At 38.6% G+C, this 26,626-nt stretch overlaps 1 protein-coding gene across 1 annotated transcript in view; it reads right to left on the reverse strand.

The window, feature by feature from the left end:
• Positions 1-26,626, reverse strand: part of usp54b (ubiquitin specific peptidase 54b) — a 53,237-nt gene that overhangs the window by 9,241 nt on the left and 17,370 nt on the right. Inside the window, exons 2-13 of the mRNA XM_088001059.1 lie at positions 25,890-26,024; positions 24,857-24,970; positions 23,075-23,157; positions 20,745-20,850; positions 13,437-13,583; positions 8,404-8,553; positions 7,667-7,859; positions 7,272-7,448; positions 5,821-6,031; positions 3,082-3,456; positions 2,671-2,798; positions 2,433-2,591 (exon numbers count right to left, since the gene is read on the reverse strand). Coding sequence (XP_087857185.1) covers positions 2,433-2,591; positions 2,671-2,798; positions 3,082-3,456; positions 5,821-6,031; positions 7,272-7,448; positions 7,667-7,859; positions 8,404-8,553; positions 13,437-13,583; positions 20,745-20,850; positions 23,075-23,157; positions 24,857-24,970; positions 25,890-26,024 — 1,978 coding nt within the window. The remainder of the gene's footprint in view (positions 1-2,432; positions 2,592-2,670; positions 2,799-3,081; positions 3,457-5,820; positions 6,032-7,271; positions 7,449-7,666; positions 7,860-8,403; positions 8,554-13,436; positions 13,584-20,744; positions 20,851-23,074; positions 23,158-24,856; positions 24,971-25,889; positions 26,025-26,626) is intronic.

Here is a 26,626-nt window from a genome sequence, read left to right on the forward strand (position 1 = left end):
TCATTTTTATATATTAAATTTATATATTAATCTGTTTTGAGCTTAATGTATATTGTTCCCTGGAACAACATACAATTGATGTTGATTACTATGAAGGTAATTGAATCATTCTATGTAAAACATGCATCGCATCACCAAATATTTGAGGTGTAGCCTGAGTAACTGATTTAAAAGTAAAGTATCAAAATCAATAAAACAGCATTAACTTACCCAGCTGTGTTTTACACTGCATTATCTTTCTGCATCAGGTTGTACATTCTTTCCACTTGGTAAATTCCTCCAAATCGATACCACCACATTTATTCTACAACTTTGTGGTCAATGAGCTCAAAATAAATTAACAGAGTGGCTATTATTACGCTAGAATCGCTGTGTCCTCCTGGGTCACAAAGGAAATTAAACCACTACTGCAATAGGTTGTTTATCATTCCTCTCTGATTTGATGGAAGTTTACCCAACACACACCTACGCCTTGTTTTCCACCGAGGGTTGGGACGCTATTTGGAAGGGGAGTTAGTATTTTGTGTAACTTGATTGAGAAATTGGGAATTTGAAATTAAGCCGAGTCTGAAATATGAATAATAAAGAAGATGTTTGAACACTTTTCTGGTCATTAAAGGTCTTGTAGCAATTCCCAGCTTAGCTAAAAACTATTGACTGTAGTTTTCTTTGGGGATGGGCGATCCAGACTTCAAGTTTTATCATGATATTTTATGATAATAAAAACTATTTCTTCGTTTTTAAGTCAATATATGACTGTGACTGCATGACACAGCAATCCTGGCCCCACAAACACAAATAATGCTGCTGAATAACAATAATATGATTCTTTAGGACACCAGGAACATAAAGAAATGTGATTTATATTTAAACAAATGTTCAAGGTTACTGATACTCTCATTGAACAAACAGTAGAGAAAATACTGAAATTAACAATCCTGACAATGTTTTTGTTGAAGGTCATTAATTGGAATTCATTGTGACAACAATAAATCAAAACTTTTATGACAAATGATAAATAAATGCTCACACCTAGATTTATTCTTTTTGGCTATATGGCAAAAGCAAAAATACCACGGAGAGACAGATGGAGCCCAAAGATGAGGTCAGACGAAAGTCGAACAAATCACTCTGACAACAGGTGACCACATCTTAAAATGCATTTTTCTATCTTGACTCACGGTCTAGACTTAGGACTGGACAATGAATAAAGCACCCCGTAAATGAGAAATCATATTTCCTACACATCGTACTTACCGGATATTTAAGGGACATTAATGCTTATTGGGTACAAATATATGAACATGTGGGGTTTTCAAAGTGTTTTTAGGAAACCCGTAAGGTACCTATGGGGTGATTGCTTACAAAATCACTTTGTGATTACTTACTGTTTTGCAGCATACAGGGTCGCTGCAAAATGACAGTGTACCTATGTCGAGCCTAATGGTAATGGAGTAGACCAACCATACAGTGTTATTTATAGCATATCTGCAGAGATGTAAAATTTAAGATTGATTTTTATACTTATTTCCTCTAACTTCTTTAATTTTTCTGACAATATCTAGCTTTGAGGCTTCTTCTCTCAGTGGCAGCATATAACCTTCTGCACGGCGCGCTTACAAGTCAAGATAAGGTGAGGGTTTGAAATAATCTATTTATGGTGAACAAATCCTTTTGCAGCTCATTGCTAGCGTTTTGTGGTGACTTACTGCACTGTACTTACCATCCAACTATTGGGTACTTACAGAGTACTTACTTAAAGGGGACCTATTATACAAAATTCACATTTTGTATGTTTTTCTACTTCCATTTGGGTCACACCTGCTTCTAAAAACAGTCCAAGTGCTTAAAAAAAACAAAACAAACATCCAGCCACATTTTGGCAATAAGTTTATATTTTTTGGTGTCTAGAAAATCAGCCATTTCAAAAGCTTCCCGATTGTTAAGTCACAATTGATGGGCACTGCGCCATTACCTAGCAACCCAAGGGAAGCTCCAGCACATTTGGTCAGCTGGTTTTACCGCTGTGTGCGTTGTACAATAGCTGCTGGAAAAGACAAGTGTTTTGTTGTTGAATTATCATCTAGAAACCACTTGCTACATTCTTGTTGGTTGTACTATTCAAAAATCTATGGTTGTATAATTACACATCTGCTTGGAGTTATTTTCACGTGGGAGTGTAAATGTTGAGTTAGGGGGAGTGGCTAACAGCAGCTTATTTGGATTTAAAGTGACAAGAGCCTCTAAAATATGACAGGAACTAAAAACAGCTACAACTGACCAGACTAAAATCCCATTATCCAAGAATTATTTTGAGCAAAAAATGTTTTGTACCACCCATAGATCTATGCTAGCCTGTTCAAGGAAGCATAATAGGTCACCTGTAAGTACAGAAAAGTTGAGCCATGCTCTAATGGTTGTTTGATCCATACCCTGGTGTTGGAGCTGGTCCAGGTCCATGAACTTGCTGGGTCTGGGGTTGAACCCCTTGGCCGCCTCCCGTTCCGCCTCCTTCCGCTTCTGCTGCTCCTGCTGGCGGGCTCTCCTCGCCACCTCCTCCTGCAGCTCGTCCAGCTCACTGCGCCCAGAGCCTGAGAACAGAATAACATTGAATTGCAATTTTGGTTGCACCTAAAGAAGCTGCGTGTAGCTGCATGTATGAGGGCGGACCTGTGTCAGAGCTGCTGACCCAGCATGGATGTGGCAGCTCCTGCATAATAGCACCGCTGCTTTTTGACTTGGGCACCGAACGCCATGAAGGTCCAGACATCAGCACCCGTTTTTGTTGCCCCACCTCCCTGTTGGGAGGCAGAAAGGGTGAAGATAGCAAGAAATGCCGGCGAAAAAGGGGAAAATGCTGATAAATGAGACGATTCAAGCAGATTAATGTGTTTGGGGTTTCATTTTTTGTTACGGAGTACCTCTTTTGGATCATTTGTTCTTGTTAATGTCACATTTATGTTTCATGCTGATAAATTGCAATTGGACAGAAAAGAAGCAAGGGAATCCGCAAGAGGGGAACATGATGGACAACAGGAGCTGAGAGCCAGAGACAGTAATTGATATTTGTGTGTGTTGTACCTGTCAGGGCTGCTGCTGTTCCTCTCGCTGCTTTCGTAGCCACTCTCCATTCTCTGGATCAGACGTGGCTGGTGCTCCACCCCTCTCAGAGGTGGAGGAGCAGGAGGACCCATAGTCCGCCCACCGCTTGAAGACCTGGGCTGCCCAACCAGCCCAAACCCGACCTCCCCGGTTTCGGTCCGATCCACGTCCTCCAGTCCAGGTTGTGTGGCAGCTCCCACAAAGGGGAGAGGCTGCTGGGGCTCAGCGGGGAGAGATGGGCCGGGGGCGGCGCTGTAGCCCAGCTGGGAGTCTCTTTGTCGGGTGAAGATGCTGTCGATGTTCAGGGCCTCTCTTCTGGGCCTCCAGGTTGGCCGGTAGCGGCTTCCCGAGGAACTAGAGAGCAAATGATGTGGATGATTAGAAGTGTAAGTTTTAATCCGGTGGTTCTGCTAAAAAGATTTGTTCGTTAAAAAGAACAACCGGGACAGAAATCACAAGAATTACGGACTCTGTAGAAAATGCAATGAGTTACACAGTTCGTAGGTCAAAGCATTCTCTGACAAACAAAGGAAATAATCTTGCTTATATGTATTTTCCACATGCTTTGCGAAATGTAAGGTGATGCTTTTGCAATCCCAGAAAGCACCTAGAATGCTGGCTCCTTATCTTTGCAGACGGTCTTTGTCTCAATCAGGAAATGAATTTATGTATTTCTACATCCTAGAAATCACTTGAGTCAAACTCAAAACAAAAGAGGTAAAAGTAAAAACTATTACAGTTAAGACTTTTTATATGTCAAGCTGTGTCAAGGTTCTAACTTCTGGCTTATCTGGTAAGTATGGATGGTTGGATGAAAAATATATAAATCAAATTCCAGACTTTTCCAGGCCGTGTAGGAACTCGTGAGCATAATCCTTAAGCATTAATAAGCATTTATGCAATACCGCTTCATTAATATGGTTCAAAGAAGTGAGGAATTACATAAAACTTGATGAGTATGAGTGCATATTTGAAGAGAGACTCAAAGTTCACATCTATATTCAGAATCCAAATGCTAATACAGGCGTGGGCAGTGAGGAGGAGGAGGTAATTAAACTGCAGAGAACAAGCAGCAGAACAGCATTTACTTCATAAAAAGAGCCATATGTTGGATATGCTGGATACGTTCATATATCATTGGACTGTAACTTACTTCATAGCTTTATTTGTTTGCTTTATTTCTTGCTTTTCAAAACATTTTGATACAGGTCACTAACACCATGAAGAAATATTTGAGATATTTAATCATCGTACAACAAAAAATAAACATTTGAAGGTGCAACCATCTTCACTGTCCTATATTTAAATTAATATAATCATGTTATATTACATGTCAATGCAACTTTTAAGATGAAAATGAAGTATTGCAGTAAATATATTAAACTATTAAATAATTAGCCAGACAAACTGAGGCGGCAGGAAAGACTTGCTGCTGAAAAATGTTTGATTTAGTTCTGCTATTAACTTTGAATCATCATAAGAAGTAATTGAAACAGCTGTAATAGATTACTCTGCAGTTCTTTGCTAATTTTTAGTGCCATAATGAGTATATATAACTTATGATTTCTGTTCAGTTCTGCAGCATTATGGGAAAAAAATCCCATCTCTCCACAAATCAAAGCTTCAGCTACGGGATGCCATTGTTGCCTTATTGCTAACAGAAAACAGCAAATTCATTTTAAAATATCTAAGGTGAAAACAGTCAATACATGTTACAGATAACAAAAATAAAAACTGTAATATTGAGTATGTCTGAGGCCATGGTTCATGTTTAAGTATCTCAGTGTCTTGTTAGCAGAAAGTGGCTGGATATGGATCCAAGATCTCATTTTATTTTAGCAGCAGGAGGAATAGTTATTGCTCTTCCATTTGAAATAAAACCAAGATCATAAATGTTTGTCTTTAAATGTTTGGAGAAAAGCATAAAATTATGATTAACTCAGAGTGGCTCATGTTTAGAGTGCACGGCTTCACGCATATGTGCTTTATTTTTAGAAAATTTCAAGTATTACTTGTTACCTAGCTACAGCAAAGGTTTAAGGTGAGTTATTGTAAAAAAAAAAAAAAAAAGAAACAAAGAATCTCACTCTCCTTGGCATAAATCACACTCCAAGCACTCTACTGCTATTTTAGCCCCGACAAGCACCTGAAGAAAACGTTTTTTGTTTGAATAAACTTAAGCTATTTTTGTCATATTTATTTTCTGCTCTCTTGCAAAGAAAAGTACAATAAGATTCCTGGATAATTAGATTTAATAATTGATAGCTGATGCAAGCAAAACTCAAGTGTACTGAACGCTGAACTTAATTTAAAAGGTGCTTCAACATGTTACACGTTTACAACTTACATTTGTTTGCCTTTCAGTAGAAATTCAAAGGATAAATGTCACATTACAAGAAGAAAAGATTTTAAATTATTTACCTTGGTCTCATTCTATTGCATCACAAAAACCTTTCAATTTTAGCATCAAACTACACATTTTAATACCCGTTGTGATAGTAAAATATCTTAAATTGAAAAATGTAACACTTTTTTTGTAGTGTTTTTTATGATTGTTAGAAGCATGCAAATCAAATAAAAATATCATGACAGAGAAAATGTTGTTTCCACACAGAGCATTTTAGTCCTAAAGCACAGAAGCAACAGGGAGGCTCTGATCCCAGAGAGATAGTGAAAAACATGAGATTAGGAAGAAGAATTAAATCAAAATAGTCTTACCTGGATTTGCTCTCACTGCTCGTGCTTTCATCCTCCCAGTGGGGCCCCCCAGCCCCGCCCTCGCAGCCCCCGACTCCCGATGAAGACGAGGAGGAAAGGGGGCGAGAGGAGGAGGAGGAGGAGGTGAGGGGCCTACGTGAAGACAGGAGGAAGACTGCCGTCTCCTGCAGGGGAGGAGAGGGGTGGCAGGTTGGAGCCTCCACTGCTGACTCTGAGCGTGGGAGAAAAGGGAGGGAAGGAGGAGCAAGTAAAACCAATAAGAGTTTTATTTATCCCACAGGGAGCAATTATGCAGGCAGCAGTGCAAATAAATGTGGGAATTTACATCAATGAGCTACACAACCTGAAGAATCTGCAGTGACGACAGAGAAGAACAACACAATCTGACCTTTGTTTGCTCTTAACTAAATCCACAACAAGTGTTGCTGGTAATTAAACTCAATTGCTCCCAGAAAACAGAGCAACAGCTGATGCAATGGGGGTTATTTCAACGTGTTAAGCCAAACAGCAGCTTGTTCAAATTGTCATGCACAGTCGAATGCTAAAATATTAATAACTCTCTGACTTTTTTCCATTTTCTCACATTACACCACCTGAAACCTTTATGTATTTTAATGAAACAACAGTGCAACTGCTCCACAAAGCAGCGTAATTTTCCTGCTAAAGGGGACCTATTATGCAAAATTAACATTTAGCACATTTTCATATTTCCATTTGGGTCTCAACTGCTTCTAAAAACAGCCCAAGTGCTTAAGAAAAAAAAAAAACTACCCAGCCATTTTTTGGCAAAAAGTTTTTGTTTTCGGTCTCTTGAAAATAAGCCGTCATGAGCTCCAACACATTTGATCAGCTGGTTTTACTGCTGTTACAATGGCTGCTGGCAAAGACAAGTGTTTTGTTGTTGACTCACCATCCAGAAACCGGTAGGTGTATTCTTTTTGGTTGTGCAGTAGGCTCTACCAATGCTTTTCAAAGATTTAAGGTTGTATAATTGCGCATCTGTTTGCAGCCATTTTTACGTTAAAGTGTTGGAGATTGTGGCCAGCAGCACCTTATTTGGATTTAAAGTGACAGAAGACCTGCCAGAACTGAGCAGACTAAAATCTCATCATATGGAAATAATTTTGTGCAAAATAATGTAATGAACATGTTTTCTATAGACCCATCCTAAGGAAGCATAATTGGTCACCTTTAATAAATTGAAAAACAAAAATGCATTACTTTGTGTTAGACTACCAAATAAGTGAAATACAGTAAAGTTTGTGTTTGTAAAATCACAAAATGGGAGAAAGTGGAAGATCTCCTGACTGCAGAGTCAATAGGATAAGTCTTCAAATTATTGTGACAACAAATGACATCTATGGATGATGAGATTTTAACCCAAAATATACTGAGTATAAATACAAAGAGATTCTGAGAGTGATAACATGCCTCTATCTTTGTAGTTTTACCTCCAGCGTCAGCACCGAGCGGCGGCGAGTCGTAGTTACAGACCACCGTGGTCTGGGATTCGCTGGAGAGCCGGCTGCCCGTGGACTGGTGCAGGGGTCGGCTGCGGGACGTGCGGTGGCTCGAGCTGTCCGTTGACGAGTCGGTGCGTGTGTCGCTGGATATCGATGGCTCCCGACCTGAAAAACAAAGGAGAGGCCACCACTTTCAGATACTACTGCACACTGACCGTCTGTTTCCAGTCAAACAAGCCCAGCCTCCAGCTGCAAACACACGTAGAGGTTAGATTGTAGCACTGAAGGTCAGAGCATTTACAGCTGAATCATCTCATGCAAGCAGCTGATAAAGGCGAAGTAATCCCAGCCGACGTGGAGCAGGGTGTTAGTCTTTGCTGTACCTGAGTCCTCACTGTCGTAACCAGCCTTGCTGCTGCAGTGCTGGAGCTCCAGCTGCGGGTTGGAGCCAGTACAAGGGTTGGGGCTCTCCTGCAGTATCACCGGCGTCCCACGGGGGTCAGCGTAGAGCAGCAGCAGGGGCTGGTAGTGGCCTTTAATACAGCGAGACACTACGTCCTTCCACTTTGGGCCGATCTGGAGATGCAGCAGGGGAGCACATGCACCAAAGGAGAGACAGGCATAGATAAGGTAGGAATACATCTGTCTGCATTCGCGTAAACTTTGTGCAAAAGCGAAAAGTAGAAGGTCAAACAGGGTCTGTGCTGACGTGTGTCCTAGCAGACTTAATCGTCATGTCACACTCTGTCATTAGCTCAATCATCTAATGTGATAAACAGTGTGAAGTGCGACTGATAAAAGAGTCAAGGACGTCTCCGTTTGCACTAAAACTCTTAATCGAATTAACACAAAATATTAGAAAAGGGGCAAAATCTAGATTACAAAAGCTAAGCCTAAAATAAATCCCAAAAATAAAACTCCAACACCATTTTTTTCCCCTCAGGTTCCTCAGTAAAGCAAAGAGCCGGGCCATGCAGCACTCCAACTAAGACACAGCAGAGTTTCTGTCCTTTCTGCTCTCACCGGCTCTGCTGAGGATGCAGCAGATGCCGTACCGTGCAGCCTCCTCACTCTGCAGCACGAGAACACCCTCCCCAAAAAAAGACTAAAACTGTCTCACCTCTTTGACGTGGGCGTCGTCAAAGTACATCCACTTGCGTATCTTGGTCTGGAAGAAGAAGGTGGAGTAGTGCTTGCCGTAGTAGCACACCATGCCCACCAAGTAGAGCTCCGCCTGGCGAGCCCTTTCCTCTGTCACACGGTAGAACAACTACGGAGAGAGATAGAGGAAGAGGAGGAGGAGGAGGGAGCAGACAGGAAGGGAGGGGGGACATCAGGGGTGAGGTGCGCCGTAGGCAGGAGGGGTGGCAGTGAGGGGGTGATGGGGACAGGAGTTAATATGAAAACAAGGACATTTTGCTCACCTAATAGATGGACTGCGTGTGAGAAGTTTCTTGTACGAAAACTGAACCGTGCAACACGACGCAAGCTGCAGCTTTTAAAGCAGAATGGATGCGTATAACTGGAACATGACCTTCTGAAGTTGTGTTTTTTTTTCCTTCCACTCACAAATACACACTACTTTGTGCTGCATGCTTTGGGTGCATTCACACCAGTCATGTTTAGTCCGTTTTAACTGAACTCTAGTTCGTTTGACTAGAAAGTCTGGTTTGTTTAGGGAAGTGTAAATGCGCAATCAAGCTCTGATGCAGAACAAAAAAGTGAACTGTGTCGATCTCGGGTCGGTTGAAGTGAATGCGTAATATGGCGCAAGCGACCAGAGACTGCTACAAAACAGGGAGTGAACTACAGCACAGAGCATTCTGGGTAAATATAACCAAAACAAACGTGAGTGTCTAATGCTGATGCTCGTGGTCTGTTGGCAAAGACAAAAGAGAAAATCCTACAACTGCTAAAATCTGACGCTACTCTATTTTTGTTTGTAAAGATGGAAGTTGTGCTCATGTCTTCTTTTGAGGTTTTTATGTCATTTCCTTCAGTCGCTCTTGGTGCCACGGCGAGGGAGGAACAGGTTTGGATTGTTTGACAGAGCAGTGTGAAAGCAATCCGCACCAGCTGAAAATGTAGCAAACGTTGCAATTTAGTTTACTGGACCCGACAGTCTGCCAGATTATCAGGTGCTAAAACACCCCGTCACGTTAAATCAAGGTGCAATGGCTAAAAACAGCAGTCTGTTCTCCGCAAACAGACACAGTCTACCACTGGGATAACAGATAAACATTTCAAAACTGGGAATAGGAATGGGATATCATTGGCCATTTTATCTGCATCAGTAAGCTGCATCTACTGCAGTGAGACCCATTCCAAAAGGTTGAAAATCTCGTTAGCATGCAAAGTGTACTTTAGAGTGCTTGTGATTGCTATATTTAATTTCACTTTCCTTTATACCTCCGGGTACGAACTAGTTTTAGATCTATGAGGTGATTTCCTCCTTTAAATCTGAAGAGGTTTAGCCCAGAGCCTGTTTGGGTGTATCAGTTAGCATTTACCATCCTCTTGAATGATGATTGGTCACCATGTTTATTTGTGAAAGGGTGAATGGTTCGTTTACTTTCATATTTAAACACAAACTCTCTGGTACAATGGCATATTAGGGCCATTGTAGATAGAAAAAAGGAGTACATCTGTGCCAAAAAAGAACTCAGAAACTTTTAGATTAATTTGTGAAAGTTTCTAGATAAAACTTGGAAATTTCTGTCTTTCAAAAATCTTTTTTTTTTTTTTTTTGAAATTTCTGATTTTTTTCTAGAAAATTGATGAGATTAATCTCAAAATTTCAGAGTTATTTTGGTAAATCTACAATGGCCCTGATGCCATCGTACTTTGTTGCTCTGATAAAGGCCTCAAGCTGAAACTCGATCACCTCCAGGTCTGTTGACTTCACAGAAGTCTGGTTAGTAGCTTTAATAGTACTTTTATATAGCCTGAATACACAGGCTGCAAGCTTCAGTTCTGCAACTCATTAGTGCTTGAAAGGTCAAAAAATAATTTTCACAGTGCAAATCAATCTTTTTCCTGGCAAACCCTGGAGAAGTCACTTTGCAAGAACACAGAGTGTGCTACGACTTTACCAGCTGCACCCAGAATGCTTTCTCCTTTTTTTTGCTAAATGACTCAGAAATAATGGATAATCAAAAATCTATTTAATATAGCAGACTATTTGTTTCAGCAGCAAAATGATCCAATCTAAAGAATAAAAGAGCACAGAAGTGTTTTTGGGAAACAGGTGCAGAAGACAGGCAGATTGAAAGTAGGAGCTGTGGCGGGAGGAGATGGGAAACGAGAGGCAGATGGATTCTCTTTTAACTGCTAAACACAAGAGAGAAATTCAATAGATGATTCCTCAGATTTGTACCCAACTGCTAGGTTTCATCCCGCAACCGCAGGATGAAAACGAGGGAAGGGAGAAGAGACAGAATATGAAGGAGGAGGAAAAAACTTGACTCACTAAAACACATATTCATGTTGACTAATCCATTATTCATACATATCATTTCAGAATGCTGCTGGAGACACTGCAGCCGCATTAAAATGCATCAACATTACTCAGGTATGACACAGAGTATCAGAGGTCAAACATGAGAGGTGAGTGGGTGTTTGAGAGCAGAGCAAAAACCCACAGGAGAAAAAAGATGTTTGCAAATCCGGCGTTTTTCTGTATGTTTCTTCATTCGCTGGTTTTCCAGTTGGTTTAAAGAGACTGACCCTGCACATTCAGGACTTAAAATCTGTGTATTTATCTTAACACACTTGAAATAAGACAAACTTACAAGTAACTTTTCAGCACAACATAGGAGCTGGTTTTAAGTCAGTAATTCCCTACTGATGAATAAGTATAAATATATCACTATAAGTGAAATAACCTGCAAGTGGAGCAAGACATTTTTCCCATATTACAACTTATAATATGGGAAAAAAACAGTCACGCAGTGTAAAAAGCGCTCCCCCTCCTATTGCCACACACTGCCAGTCAGCTGCCTGAGAGAAGAGTTCAGCACCTTTATCCAGTCTATGCAATAATTGGGCTGTTTGCTACTGATTATCTCAGCATCAGTGGGAATAATTGTTGTTTATTTAAAATAAAAGTAACTAAATAATATTCCATGTTTTTCTTTTACATTTGTGTGCAAATACCATGGTATTGTGAAAGAGTGGTATTTTTACTAAAGGTTATCATACAGTGAGAATCTTGAATCTTGTTTATTTTGCATGCTCTTTATGCTGCTTATCTTTTCATTTCAAATAAATGAAATAAAGCTGTCTCTTGTTGTCTCAAATCTTTGAGCTGTTTGCTTTTACTAAAAGCAGAAAAACTAATTTGCAGCTTCAGAATAAAAAACTATAATTATTTATAAACCTTATGGTACCGGCTTAAAACTCGACTGTTTCTAAAGTATTTTGTGTTTTGCAATAAATCCCACCAAATGTTCATTTTTAATGTCACATGTCACATTAATTTCATTGCCACCCAGTATTTATTTATATTTTTTATCAATCGTTTGCTTTGGCATAAAACAGCTTATTTTGCAAAATATGTTTTCATGTTATTCTAATGATGATCTAAATAGCTGAATACGAATTTTATCAACCGAGATCAAGTTTTTGCTTACGTAATCAGAAAGTGAAATCCATATTAGAGAAGCACAGAAATATATTTACATCTCTACAGTTTGGTTCTCTCACAACCTATATCATAACTTTAAAGGACATTTATGATCATTTTAAAGCCTTTCCTTTTCAGCTTTGCTTGGTATTATAGTTTATGGTAGTTATATTAAATTATTAGACAGAAATAGAGAAATATGAACACAGCTAAAACTTAAAGAATGATAATTTGAAGCACCGAACTTGTGCATCAACACAAACACAACTCAATAAAAAACAAACAGTTATTACAAAGTCTGCAGCCTGGATACTTTAATGTATACATGAAGCTTGGAGAGCTAACCGACCAGTAAACTATGTTTAGATTTAAAAGTATAAAAGGCCCAGTCTGCTTATATTTAACCACAAAAGTGAACGAATATCATCAGAAATGGTGACAGCATTCTGTTTCTCTCATGAGGGTTTAGCTGCTGTCCACTAATCTAAAATATCATTCTGAGACAACAGCTGTTTGCCACTTAAATACTAAAAGAAAAACATCAGCAGCTAGTTTTGTACATTTTTTTACCCTAAAATAGTACCTAACGCTAATGCAACATGTCATATGAAATATAAGAAAATATTTTGTGTTACACAAAAAAGTTGCTACTGCTAACGATTGATAAAGAAAATAATTTTCCTACACATTAGACTTTATGCTCACAAACGTACGAGAAAAAAACATGTCATAGAAAATAATATGAGAATAAAGTCATAATAGCACGACTTTATTCTCATAATATTGACTTTACTCTTGTATTATTTTAACTTTATTATCATACGGCTTTATTCTTTTAAAATATTATGACTTTTTTGTAGTACGATTTCATTCTCATAACATATGGCTTTTCTTATTGTCATAACTTTTGTTGTTATGACTTTTGTTTTACTACTTCATCGTACTTTTGTTGCAGAAGTATGTTATAAAACTATGCTGCTTTGCAAAACTGGGAAAAGGCCAACGTGTTTATTTCATTTAAGTTTTTCATTTTTCTGACTCTGAAATATGATGATGCATGTACTTTAACCCAAAAAGAATGTTTTATTTATTTTCTGTGCTTAAATAATAGCTTTTAATAGAGGCCAAAATTCAGCTCCAGAAAGGGTCATGAATTACACCAATGCAAAGATTTCCCTATACTTCAATCAAAGCGTTTATGAATATAAATTGAAAAACACCAAGAGTGAAAAGGTACATATTCTGGAAAAAAAAACATCCAGAATCTTTACGCAGAAAGCTGTTTGCAGATTGTAAAGCAGCTAAAACGTAGATGGTTAATTTCTACTGCAGTCCAACACAATCACAGCCATAAACCTACAACTACAGACATTAACGGACCTGACTTGCTGTTTTTTTCATTTCTACTGGAGTATTATACACATGTATCCATCAGCTTGCATGCATTTGCTCATGTGGCCTCATGGGCATTATGTTAATAGTTAATGGAGAGAGCAAAACGTGTGCAACGTGCCACGTGAGCCTCTTACATCTCCCAGACGCAGGCAGGTTCCCAGGCTGTGGATCACGTCCTCTGCTAGGTCAGAGTGGTCCGAGTCCCACACCAGCCCGATGGACACGATTTCTGGTGAGTTCATCAGAACCCGGCGGATACGCAGCACCTCACCACAGTTACTCTGCGACGAAGAGAGAAAGGATTAATTTGTCATGGTGAGAAACAAGGGTTGTACAAGAGCATTGAAAAAAACTATCAAAAAAGAAATAAAGGTTGAAACTCATAGAGACTGTAGATACAGAGTGATAAATTTGGAGAAAAATTTTCAGTTTTTTAAAAAGTATAAATATTACATAAGACCAATAAAACATGATTTTTAGCAAAACTACCATAAACTGCCTGGCCAAATAAAAGTCACCACCTGCATTTGACCAAGCAAATCCCAAACTGCATGGGCGATTATCTTTTAGCTGCAACCGCTGCAATGAGTAGCTATTCATTTATCAAACAACCATGTTGAAACACACATCCCAGAAGTCTAGAACAGTCAAATCACCGGCATCAAGCAGAAAAAACACATAAGGCGATTAAAGAAAAAACTGAAATTGGACAGAGATGCATTATTAAAATCTGGAAGGATACCGTGGAATAAATATGGTTGGGGAAAAAAAACCCTGAGCGGTGATCACTTAAACGTTTTGTTAAACAGGTCATGTGATCTGGTGAGTCCAGATTTACTCTGGCTCAGATCAAGTGACCCATCATGCCTGGCGTCTCGTGTAGAAGCCTGTGTGGGCAGTGCTATGATCTGGGCTGGGGTTCAGAAGATATGAGCTTCATTTGCTTAACCAGAACAAATGAAGCTCATATCTTCATGGAGACGCAGCTTCCAGTTTCTGCCGTCCACTAGAAACTGACCTGGAAAAGCAGCCAAAACGCTCAGTTCCTTTAAATCAAGACTAAACAGAGTTGGATTGGAACATTGATCAAGATATTTGATTCATTTTTGCTCGATAAATTTGACTAAATTTATTGCTTGTTAATAACTGGCGATGTTTACCGACGTAAAGCACTATCAACTTCCTTGTTGCTGAAACATGATACACACTTAACTAATTGAAGTACTGAAAAAATTATTTTTATTTATACAGATGTCCCTCAAGACCAATTTGAAGGAAAACAATGACTGGCATTACTTCAAAGAAGTTGATTTTCTGTGTTTAAATAATAGCTTTTAATACTTTTTAAATTTGTTTTCTGATTTTGTTTTAGATTTCTTACCGCCAAAGCAGATCTTACAAATTATCTTTATTTACGCATGGAGATGCACACAGGAAATAAGCAAACAGTAAGAGAAAGGGGAGCGGAGATGAAGGCAAGAGAAAAGAGATAATGAACGGATTGTAAGAGAGAACGACAGAGGGGTAAAAAAAAAGTGCTGCGCTGAGTTGTATTTGTCCCTCGGGCCTTCTGTTGAGTTCAGATCCGTGTGTTCTGAATCCTTCCTTTGAGTCATGACCCACCGCAGAGCTGGTACAAACACACACACACACCCTGAAATAAAAGCCTGCACACACACACACACACACAAGCACGCACGCGGGGCAGGGAAAGCGGACTCGGAAACAGCCTGAGAACACCCCGGCGTCCAGATCCTCTGCCAAACGCAGCACTCACACACACATTAAGCCCAGTCCCGCTCAGAACACTCCCTCTGTGGGCAGAGAGCCGTCCTGCACTGGCACCAGACATGGCAGGAAGGTATTTTGCCAGCGTCTGCTTTTCACTTCCCAGAGTGAGACACGAACACAGGCCGGAGGGCGGCAGCCGAGCGGCACAGCGCCGGGACAGAGGCTATCTGTCTGTCCAGGACGCAAGGTCGGCACACAGCCTCGCTCTTTTATCGGTCGGGATGAGTGATGTGACCTACAAGTAAAATCTTTGACTTTTCTAAGCCAGATCTGATTGTAGTTGATTATCCTCTCTTTTTTTCCTCTTTTTGAAAAATATTTTCAAAAAGTGGCTTTTACTTCAGTCATCTTGTCTGTGAGTTGAATGACGGAGTATTGTGAATTACAAGAATATTAGCAGAACAAAGACACTATTCTACCAGACAAAAAGTTGTTTTAACTCTATAAGGCCTGAGTTTCAAATGTCCGCCTGTATATTTTTGCTTATTTTAATTGTATACACAGTTCTTTAAATATCCTGTGAGTAAATATATTTGCTCATTTATCTATAACAACTGGAGCTTTCAATATATTGCAAGTCATTTTCACAATTTAACGTCTACTAAAAGAGCACCCCTTAGATTAATTTCACTCCTTGCTACAGCAGGGGTGAAATTACCGTAATAACCCAATATCGATTGGAAAGCGCCCTTTCAGAAACGGTTGAAATTTTTCAGACAGCGCAAATAATTACAAATTTGGCTGGATCGACTGTGCCACGTTTGGTCTGGAGGGGTTAATGAGAAAAAAGGCTTGATAATTACCCAGATCTAACTTTACCACCTCATCAGTCGTTTGCACAATCATTTCAAAGTCCTGCTGCTGATAATAAATTGATGCTGATGTGTTTAAAAGTTAAGTATTTCCTCATCTGTAAAACCAACACCAAAGTATAGCATCAAGAGATGCTGGACATTTCTCGCTTAAAGTTGGATTTGAAAATATCAGTAGGTAATTATGTGTTATCAGGAGACATTATTTACAATACCTAAACACCAACAAACATAGAAAATAAATAAAAATATGTTTGAAATATACATTTCATCCTAATTAAAGTGTCCAAAATTTTCTGATCATTTGTGCATGACTTGTCACTTTATTTGCTGAAGTTGTTAGCAAATAGAGACAGGAAATGGTTACAGATTCTGACCTCTTCCTCCGTTCATATACTGACCCCATCTGGCTCCCAACCATTTCACCAGAGACTAACTGGTCTTTGCTGTCTGTTACTGGTGTACGAAAAAAATATTATAATGAACAAACACTAAGCCTGGTGGGCGCCAAGTAAAGCCTGGTGGCCCGCCAGGCTTGTAATACACTTGGGGAAATCATGAAACTTATTCATCCAGTGACTGTGGAAACAGATTTGTGGTGCTTTATATTAATCAGTGCACACAAAAAACTAACAGCAACAAAAAAAGTGTTGCTCTTGCAGACCTTTCGATATGCAGAATTTTCCAGACGACGGCGGGTTACATAACAGGGCTGTTTGTCAAATGATACCATAGCTTTCCACAATGCTGATTGTTGCATCCTTCAAAGGGAATAGAGACGCCGTGGTTCCTGACAACCCAAAAAGCTCCATAAAATAAGACAATCTCACTTTTATCAGTCTGCTGACAGCCAAGCAGACTGCTGATGTAGGTCTGAATCCAACATAAAAAAAAACACATCCTGTGTGGGTTTTCACAGGTTCAGGTGACAGATCCAGCTTGCATGAATTTTTAAATCTTATTTTTGCTTACACCCGTTTTCCTCCCTATCAGTCATGGCTCCGAATCTCGGAGAAATAAGAAGGAGAACGGCTCTTTCCCGTGTCCTGCTGATGAGACATGGTGTAAGTACACCAGCTATTTAGGCAGATTATGGACCTTTTCTCACAAAGGCAGCTTCCAGACACCATTATCATGCAGGGCACAGACCGCCACGGCTTCTCATTTCACACATAATTGTTGGCTGCAAATTGCCGTTACGTTTGCGATGCCGACTGAGCATGTGCAACGCTCAGAGGTCAAACACAATTAGGAACAGTTTTTGAGACACTTATTTGCTCTGATGATAACTTCACTGCTTTCTCATTCGGAGTTTAAAAATCATCTCCTGAATAAACTCACTGAAGGATTAGTGTTCTTATGCAGACTTTTACCCATCCCATAAAATAAAGATGTAGCTTAATAAATTAGAATATAAATGAAATGAAAATTAATAGATTTCAGTGAGTCAAGAAGTGAAAAAAGGGCTTATTTCTGATAACTTTGAAGATTTTGGTTTACAGCTACTAAAAATGTTAAGTTTAACTTCTCAAAGGTGAATATTAATACAAAATATTATTGTGTTGATGTAGAAATTGGAGTGACTGTCCACATGAGGAGTTAGCTTGGCTGTTCTATGCAACCATATCAATGGAAAGTTGAATTGAAGAAAAAAGTATGGTGGGAAAACCACAGCTTTGATGGGCCTGTGAAGCAAAGCCCATTCAATAAGTTGTGGGAGATGCACAAGATGTGTTCTGCACCTGGAGTCTGTGCATCAACAGGCATCTCACACATATGCACTCTGAGTTCAGAACATGCGAAGTTCAGAGAAGCAGCAAAAACCTCAACAGCTCCTTAACAGACTCTACAGGCCTCAGTTACTACATAAAACATGACGACGGTTTAAAAAGTTACATCTGAATAACCAAAACCTCTAGAACAATGTAGAGACGAGAGAAAAGTAGAGATGTCTGATCATTATGAAGATTTAAAAAAGCAACATATCTGCAGAAACACCTCATGCCAGCTATGAAGCACAGTGATGGAGATGCAATGATTTGGGCTCGTCTCCTCGCAGTAATTCAGTCGAACATGAACTCTTCTGTTCTAGAAAAATCCAAGACCATCTGTCAGACAAATAAAGCTTGAACTGGAATTAGAAATTGTTATTTTAAAGACAAATTTCTTTACAATAAATTAAGAAACTAATGAAGTAAGTTTGCATTTCATCTGGAATTCAAGATCTCAGAGTCTGCAGGAAGAGCGGAGAGACAATAAAATCCACATTGCTTCAAGTCCACTAATGGTCATTTGTTGGTGTTGGTCCATTGTGTTTTATCCTAATTTAACAACTATTTTTTCTCCCCTTAAACTGATCTCCAACTCAACACCTAAACATGATCTCCTACTGTGAGAAAACTGATAACTATGGATTAGTGTGAAGAATACCTCCAGTAATAGAATTTAATGGAGGAAATGAAAAGAAAATGCAAATGAAGTGCATGTTATGTAACACACAGCCGTCAGGAGAGAAGAGGAAAACAAAGGAATTATGAAACTAATTATAAAAACTCATCATCTTTTTAATTTGCCCATTAGATTAATTCGTCCATGCACTAATTTTATCTAATAAACGTTAACAGTGAGTATTTAAAGGGACAAAAGCATATTTGCATGGCAATGTTTTACACCGTACGCCTGTTAATGTTGTTGCCTATATTTAGTCTGGTTTTACTTCCTTATAAAAGAAAGCTATCATACAATAAGAAAAACTAATGACAATCTATTTTACGCAAAATTATCAGAACATATCAATGATCCTTTAATCCTTCTAATGAAATTTCAAATGTGCAAAAACACACAACAGATTCAACATTATTTAACAAAAATATGTTAAAAACTAAGTTGCATCAAGTGTAAATGAATCACAACACATCTGGAACAACGCAATTGTTCAGACAAAACCAAAGAAGAGACATTGGCCTTAATGGACAGAATGGAAAAAAACATCAACATAAACGAGTCAAATCACACAGGAAGCACGGTGGTGGCGGTGTGATTATTTGGGTTTCTTTAATGATTTAGATCAGTGTTTCTCAAACTTTTTCAGGCTGGGGACCACTTAACCCTTTTAACAAACACAGACCACAACATCTTAATATATAAAACCTAAAATGAAAACATTAGTGTCTCAAGTCACTTATTGTTGTCTTTGATGCTGTTTTTCAATGTGACTGGCGTGTTTTTGGTTATTTACGGATTCTGAAAGTGTGGATTCTAAGCTTTCCTAAGCTTTCAAACACATGGAAATAAAAAAAGAAGCTGTTAAGTGTTGTGTGCATTAATAACATTTTAGGAATATCTATAATTTAGAAGCATAAAAGAAAAGTAGACTTTAGCTGCTTTGGCAGAAACGAAAAATCCTCTTCTGCACTATTAAATCTAAAAATTATCCACCTATTTCTATCATTTGTGTATATTTATTGTATTTAAATAATTTATCTGAATCATTTTTAATTGAATAAAAATAACAATATCTGCCGGCGTGCGAGTAGAGCACCATAAGCAAGCAAAGTTATAAAAAAACAAAACAAAGAACAGTTCTCGTTAATTGAGACTGAAATCCCTACCTTTCACGGCACAGTGCCGTTCAAAAGAATCGAATCATGTGAACGACACATCAAAACTCTCAGGAAGTATGACTTCACTTTTCCCTGTTGTTTTCTTTCCACCGGTATCTTCGGTTTTTCTTTTGAGTGACCCGTCTTTAAGTCGCTTATTCGTTTTAAACACAATTCTTTAGTAAGCTAGCTATAGTGTCGCACTTTGAGCTGACGTCACGGCAAATCAACGGTCGTTTACATGCAGTACCTAGCGGACCACTAAGGGGCGCCCAAGCACCATCTCCTCTATCTGTACACCGATACAAGCTGTTTCCTGTATGATAACTCCATTAGTATGTCATGTTTTCGATGCTAAATATGGTTCTACAAGCTACGATACATGTTTCGTTAAAAATTAACAAGTGTGCAGTTCAGAATATATTGATCACCTAAGGTAAATAAAAAAGCTAAAGCAACACACAAGAAGATCTGTTGTGCAAACAACTAATGTTGAATAAAACTAAGAGTTTTATTCTATTATAAGAAATAAAAAATACCTCAATTACAAATAACAGTTTTGGATCAAGTCTGCTGATCAGAAATGACTCTCTTCAAGTTGTAGCACTTAGATTTTAAGAGCCACTTCAGCTTTATTAATATTGTCTGGCTTTAACATTCAAGATCCACACTTTTACTGATCTCACCACTGTGGTTATAAAACCTCTGTTTGCTTCCAGAAAGCTCTCATGCTTTAAAATGAGATGATTCTGGCTTTAAAAATGTCTGATTCGTGTCACGCAAAGCACTGATCTGATGTGTGCAGCCATTCCTGCTCAGAGTACAGCTCTGATTACCAAAAGTAAACACTTCATTTCCAAATACACACTTTTAAATGCCGTGTTTATCATCGCTAAGCCAAATGCAGTGTAAATAAAATGTCCTCGCAAGTAATCTTAGGCCATTTCCACGCATGATTCTCCACGTACCTGATGACTGACAGATGTTGGGCTAATTAATATCCTCTAATTATTGTGATACGGTGGCATATTGATTAAAAGTTAATTAATTTGTTTTAAAAATTTTTACTTTTTTAATGATAAGAGTAAGTGGGAAGGCCAAAACAGATGTTATGTTAATGTGTGATAACAAAAATATTTACTACACTCATGCATTTCAAAGCTGAAGTTCACTGTTTCCCTTCTCACTGAAGTTTACATAATATCTTAGTGCATGTGTAAAGTGTTTATGGTCTCACAGGGCAGTTGCGGAGGTCTCCCATGTTGCTGGCGTTGCGGAGCAGCTCTCCAAACATGTCCGGTGTTGGTTTCTCTCTGCACTCCAGCATCCTCACCGCCTGGTTACTGCAGCATTTGACGCACAGGAGAGAAAAGAAAAAAGGAAAAGATCACACACACTTTGCTGCTGAAAGCGTAAAACCAACATTGTTGAACCCATATGTGAAATTTAATATTTCTGCTTTTGTTTATTTGCAACAATATGACTTGCAAGTTAGTTTTCTCTTACTTCAAGTGTACTGAGATATTTGGATTAGAAACAAGATCAAAAATACTTGGTAAGATTTTGGTTTTTGCAGAGAAAATAACAAAAATACATTCCAAGAGAATAAATAAATAAATTCTTATATAAAGACCAGAGTCTTAAAACCTTTTCAATTTTCTGTTTAACCAGCCCCGGTTGGTGACCCAAAGTCGGGAATTCCAATTTCGGATCTTCTCCTGGTCAGTGAATGCACCACACTGATAATATTCTTTGCTGTGCAGGCGCTTATGAGGAAGTGAGATTTATCAGAGAGATTTAAGATGCTTAAAAGGAAGACAACTTTTCTATAATATGTCAGCAGTTCATTTAGGCAGTAAGAGAGCAAGACTTTCAGCGGATAACAGGAAAATAGCACTAAAACTAGTGATTTTCAATTTCCACATCTAAAGTTTGACCTCGTATAAAATCTCACTTTATTTCAAAGTTACTTTTTAAAATACTTTAACTGAGAAGAACTAACAGAGCTTAAACATAAGAAATCTGACAGTTCGTATCTGTTTTCAAGTCCTCTGATTATAAACTCATACATACATAATTTATCTCTGTGAATGTGAAGCTACAGGTTTGACTCAGGTTTCACCAACTCAAATATAACACCTTTTTAAGACTGCTGTGTTGTGTAATACTACTCCACGCCATTAGGTGGAGCCACTGACAAGAATAAATGAGAAATGGTAGGAAGAGTAAGAATGTGTCTTGTTTTTCAAACCATTACAAAGACCATTATGAATTAAATTTAAAATATGAATTACGAAAGAAATTTACAAAAGGAAATTTAATATTTTGTGTAGCAGTAGTGCTCAGTTTTGTTTTGATTTTTTCCCCACAGAATAAATTTAGTCTGGGTTGGCAACAGAAGTAAGACAGTGGCAAAGATGATATACGCAAAAAGCTAGCTAGCTAGCAAGGGATCGTTAGCAGCTAGTAAGCGGTAGCCTCCATAGACATAATGGTAGCCTCAACCGGTTTGAGTCACCGAACATAATTAAGCCGTCTGAGTGTGACACAAACGTAAGACTTTTCTGTCAGAAAAACAAGAAAAATGAACTACAGAGAATATTTTAGATTAAATAGTCCTGCCACTAAAAAATTTAAGACCTGCGATTAATGTATTTAATGTAATTAATTTAAGGCTTTTTAAAACTGCCCTGCAGGCTCTGGTCCACATCTCATCTCAGAGCTTCGTAAGTATCATAATGATAATACGAATGTAAAAACCATCTTAATCTCTCGTTCCTTCTTATCCCTTCCACTGCTGAATTAAACCTTTTGACTGCTCTCTTTTGGGGGAAGCAGGAAAATGCAACGCCACAGCCAAGAAGATGTTCTTATTTCTGTTTACTTATGTCTGAGCCCTGCTTGAACCACATATCTTCCTCTCTATTTTTGTCACCCTTGGATTATCTTACTTATGCTGACTTTTTTGCTTTCTAGGCCGTAAACAGCAGGCCTCGGTGAGGTTAAAAATAGCCTGGCGGTGTTAACAGGCACAAACACAGGGGAGGCTGCTCCGTTGTGCTTGAACTACCTGTTTATTTGTATTTTCACCCAGCATTCCTACTTCGATTATTTACCAAAGGGATACGTATGGATGTTTTGTTTCATTTTCTCATTTGGTGGTTCTGCTCCACTGTTTTACTTATAGATTTTTGTTACTCCCTGGGTGCAACTGATTGATTGCTACCAAGTTTCTTATTTCATTAACTTGGAGCGTGGGAGATTTTTAATGTAACACACGCACTTGACTGTGTGAGGATTTGCCTGGACGTTCCTTCATTCACATTTGGGATTCGTTTGCACACGCTCACCTGCTCCTGCATATGCATGAGCACGTGCATGATGTATGCGCATACATGTTCATGTGTGATTTCGCTCAGCGTTCGGCCGGGGCCCATGCAGAGAAGTGAAGAACGCGCTGTACCTTCTTTTACTGCCGTGATTAAGCCTCAGCTTGCTTCCAGGTTTACTGCATCGTGTGTATTCACCCGCATGTGTGCGTGTGTGTGTGTGTTAATGTGGACTTACCAGAGGGACGTGGTGGAGATGTAATGAACCATCTGAATGAAGGGCAGGGGGTCCGAAGAGGCTCCACAGCTGCTGCACACACACTGTAAGAAGAAACACATCCTGGGATTCATTACAGGACATCGTTTTCTCTGATAATTATTTTCTCGTTAGGGGCCATCAAATGTTAAATCACATAATGATTTAGGGTTTCTTTTTTTTTCCACCAAGCATGTTCTGGATCTAAACAAGGGCCAGAGCTTGCTGTGCAGAGCCGTTTCTGTTTAATCGGATGAAGAAACGATTCAAGCCAACAAAGTCCAGATTCCCATCTTGGCACCAAATCTTTGCTGTGGTAAGGAAATTGGAAGACCGGATTTGCACGTGTAAGTCGGACCCATGGAGGTGCAGAAGCATTAATTTCCCACAAAAAATATTTAAAAGAGCCCAAACAACAACAACAAAAAAGCTAGTTTAAATGTGAAATTTTTGGCAAAATAGTTGAAAACAAAAAATGTACTTGAATTATTTTTTAAAGATATCATAAATCAGCCGAGGCAACTGGCTGAAAGTCTTTATTAAAGAATTTATACGCCATAAGCCTTTTTCAGATTTTGCCCAAAGCTCATACTTCTGTGTATTTTATTAGGTGGATGGATGTTTTAGATCAGGGGTGTCAAACTCATTTTCATTTTGAGGAATATCAAAATCTGTATGTTCTCAAAGGGCCAGTTGTGCCAGAATACATTGATAAAACGTATTAAACTATTAAAATCTCAAACAATAGCTGTTCCTATTTTGTGATTGTTTTAGTGGTTTTTTGCTGTCAAACTTGCAGATTTTGTGGTGGCAGTTTAGAAATGTTTGTTAGGAATTTTTACAATATTTGCGGTAGTATATAATGTTAAATGTGACTTTTATCACTTGCTGTGTCAATTACGGACTATGACTTGACATCAAGTAAAGCTGAGGCAGCAGTCGTTTAACTCAATGTTTTTGACCAATTTAGAGAAAATTTGCAGTAAAATCAGAAAAAAAGTGGAAATTTGTTGATTTTGTTTGCATTTTTGTGAAAAACTGGGAGAAGTTATTGATGTAATTCGGAGTCTAAAGGACCACTTAAAAAGCTGCGGCGGGCCAGATTTGGCCCCCGGACCTTGAGTTTGACACATGTGTTTTAGACAATCAGATATTGAATAATCTCTTGAAATACACATGTTTTTCCATAATTCTAATGTTAAAATCAAATTCCAGACTTACCTGAAGTCAGTTTTTCATAAAACCTCTTGCTGCAGAGACAGTGAGAGTCTTTGGAAGTATCTACCAGCTTTAGGTATCTAGAAACACTGTTCACAATTCTTTATTGTAAATTTTATAGTTTTTCTCTGTGCTATTGCACTTCATTACTCGCACCATAATTTATGGACTAAGTTTTGATTACTTAAGCTATTCTTGCCGACAGCCCCACTGGAAATATGCTTAAGGTGAAAAAGAGTTATTTTTTAAATCGTGATACCAAACGTGACTCCTTGTTAAGATGAATGCATTCAATTACAGTTTTCCTTCCCTAGAGGTTTAAATGTCCAGTGTTTCTCATTTTAACTGAGTAAAGTCACAATTTGATGCTATTCTTAGACACAGGAGATTTGATAATACATATTAAATCAGTCGAGGGGAAAATGATGATGAGTTATTAAATATTTGAACAAATATATGGGTCGGGTTGGTGGTAGGATTGTCTAGAGAACAAAATATTAGCTTTGGGTTTTCATATGACCAATGGCTTCTTTTTTAATCACTTACCTGTTCAAACAAAGTCATGGCAAACTTCTGGTGTGGTATGCAGTGTTTGGCCGTGCAGATGTCCTCCCTGCTCTCCGCGCTGATGTGGAAGTGGATACGCATCAGCAGATTCTCCTGAGAAGCAAAGTTTATACATATGAGCCGTGTGGTTTTAAGAGTGCTACATGTAGTGTGTGTGTGTGCGTGTGTGTGCGCGTGTGTGTGTTTTTGATTGCTCCTCTCTGCTGGTGCTCTTGTTAATCTGACCGTGGGAGCAGCATCTATATTTCATAAGAAGCCGACGGATTCCCTGACTGAACACATTTACTACCAATCGATCAGACAGCACCTCTCAGAAGCACACATAAAATACACACACATGCACGCAGACACAACACACACACACGCACACACAGAGGGCAAAGAGTGGAGAAAACAACAGATTCCCTGGAAGAAACCAGGAGCACAGAGGAAGTTTAAAGATGTTACAGCTATAAAAATAACATTTTGATCTGCATAATGTTAGAACAGCTCCACACAGACCTAAAAGTATAAAGACTTATCTATAAATTATTATTTTTTACTAAGATTTACAGCTTAATATACTCAAGAAACAACAACAAACAACATTTTATTGACTTCCATAGAAATTTCCTTACTCTGTATACTGAAAATATTCAGAGTACTTCACTTTTCCCACATTGGAAATTGTATTAAATGAATCTCTTTCCTCAAAAAAAAAAAGTTTTTGAGTGTAAAATAATTTATAATCCCAATACACTCATCATAGGGCACATCATAACTGATATACATGTGACAGGACTTCATGTTTATCAAAATGCACTTCATTATTTTGCGTTTGGACCTGAGTACAAAGGGTTTTCAATGTACATGCTAAGATAAAAAATAAAAAACAAAACATAGGGGCATTGAGGATGTTTCTTTTCCTTTAATTAGTGTGTTGGTTATGAAAATACACACATATATATTTTAAATGAATTAACGAAAAGCAACTGTGAATGTATGTGAAGCCACGTTGCTGCTGCAGACTCACAAAACACTCGGCAGCGTCGTCCATAATGCCCAGCTGAAACCTCTGCTCGTCTTGGAAAGTCTTGGCCAGCGCGCTCCGCAGTGCGTCTGACGGCAGAACGCGCTCGCTGCTGAACTGGAACTGAGCAAAGATACTCTGCAAATGCACACAAATATAAAGAATCCATTAATTTTTCATCCGCTGCAGCAAATATAAACTATTTCGCACTGTAACGCTGCTCCTGAAACACCTCTGCATTGTTGGAGGTAGAACAAAAACAGCGAAAAAACTGTCAGTGCATCTTCCTGGATCACCAAGTTCTTCTAAATGACCCATAAAAAAGAAGCAGGAAAACTTGTGAACCTATCGAGCTAAAGTGCTGCACAAAACTCTCTGACAGGGATAAAAAAAATGGCTCTACCGAGGCCTCAATATCACAACATGTAAATAATAAATGGCGCTTTTCTCAAACAAAATAAAGCAGCTCAAAGAGAGCTTTGTAGCAGTGAAATGGAAACCAAACCAGAGGGCTAACAGAGAAAGCTAGGCCACTGAAGTATGTTTTGAGGGCAGCATCCGATGTGAAGGACATCATGGAGAGACCCGGCAGTCTGCAGCCTCTCAGGTCTAATGGAGGAAACAATCCTGATCTTACAAACCAGCCCATATAGATATATGCTTCTTTTTGCAAGCTTCACTGATTAGTTAGAGAATATTAAAAATACTGATGAAGTACACCTGACATTCTCTTCCTTAAA

The sequence above is a fragment of the Poecilia mexicana genome, unplaced genomic scaffold, assembly GCF_051168715.1.
Source record: "Poecilia mexicana isolate PSO_F unplaced genomic scaffold, ASM5116871v1 scaffold_19, whole genome shotgun sequence".
In the NCBI taxonomy this organism is placed as follows: domain Eukaryota; kingdom Metazoa; phylum Chordata; class Actinopteri; order Cyprinodontiformes; family Poeciliidae; genus Poecilia; species Poecilia mexicana.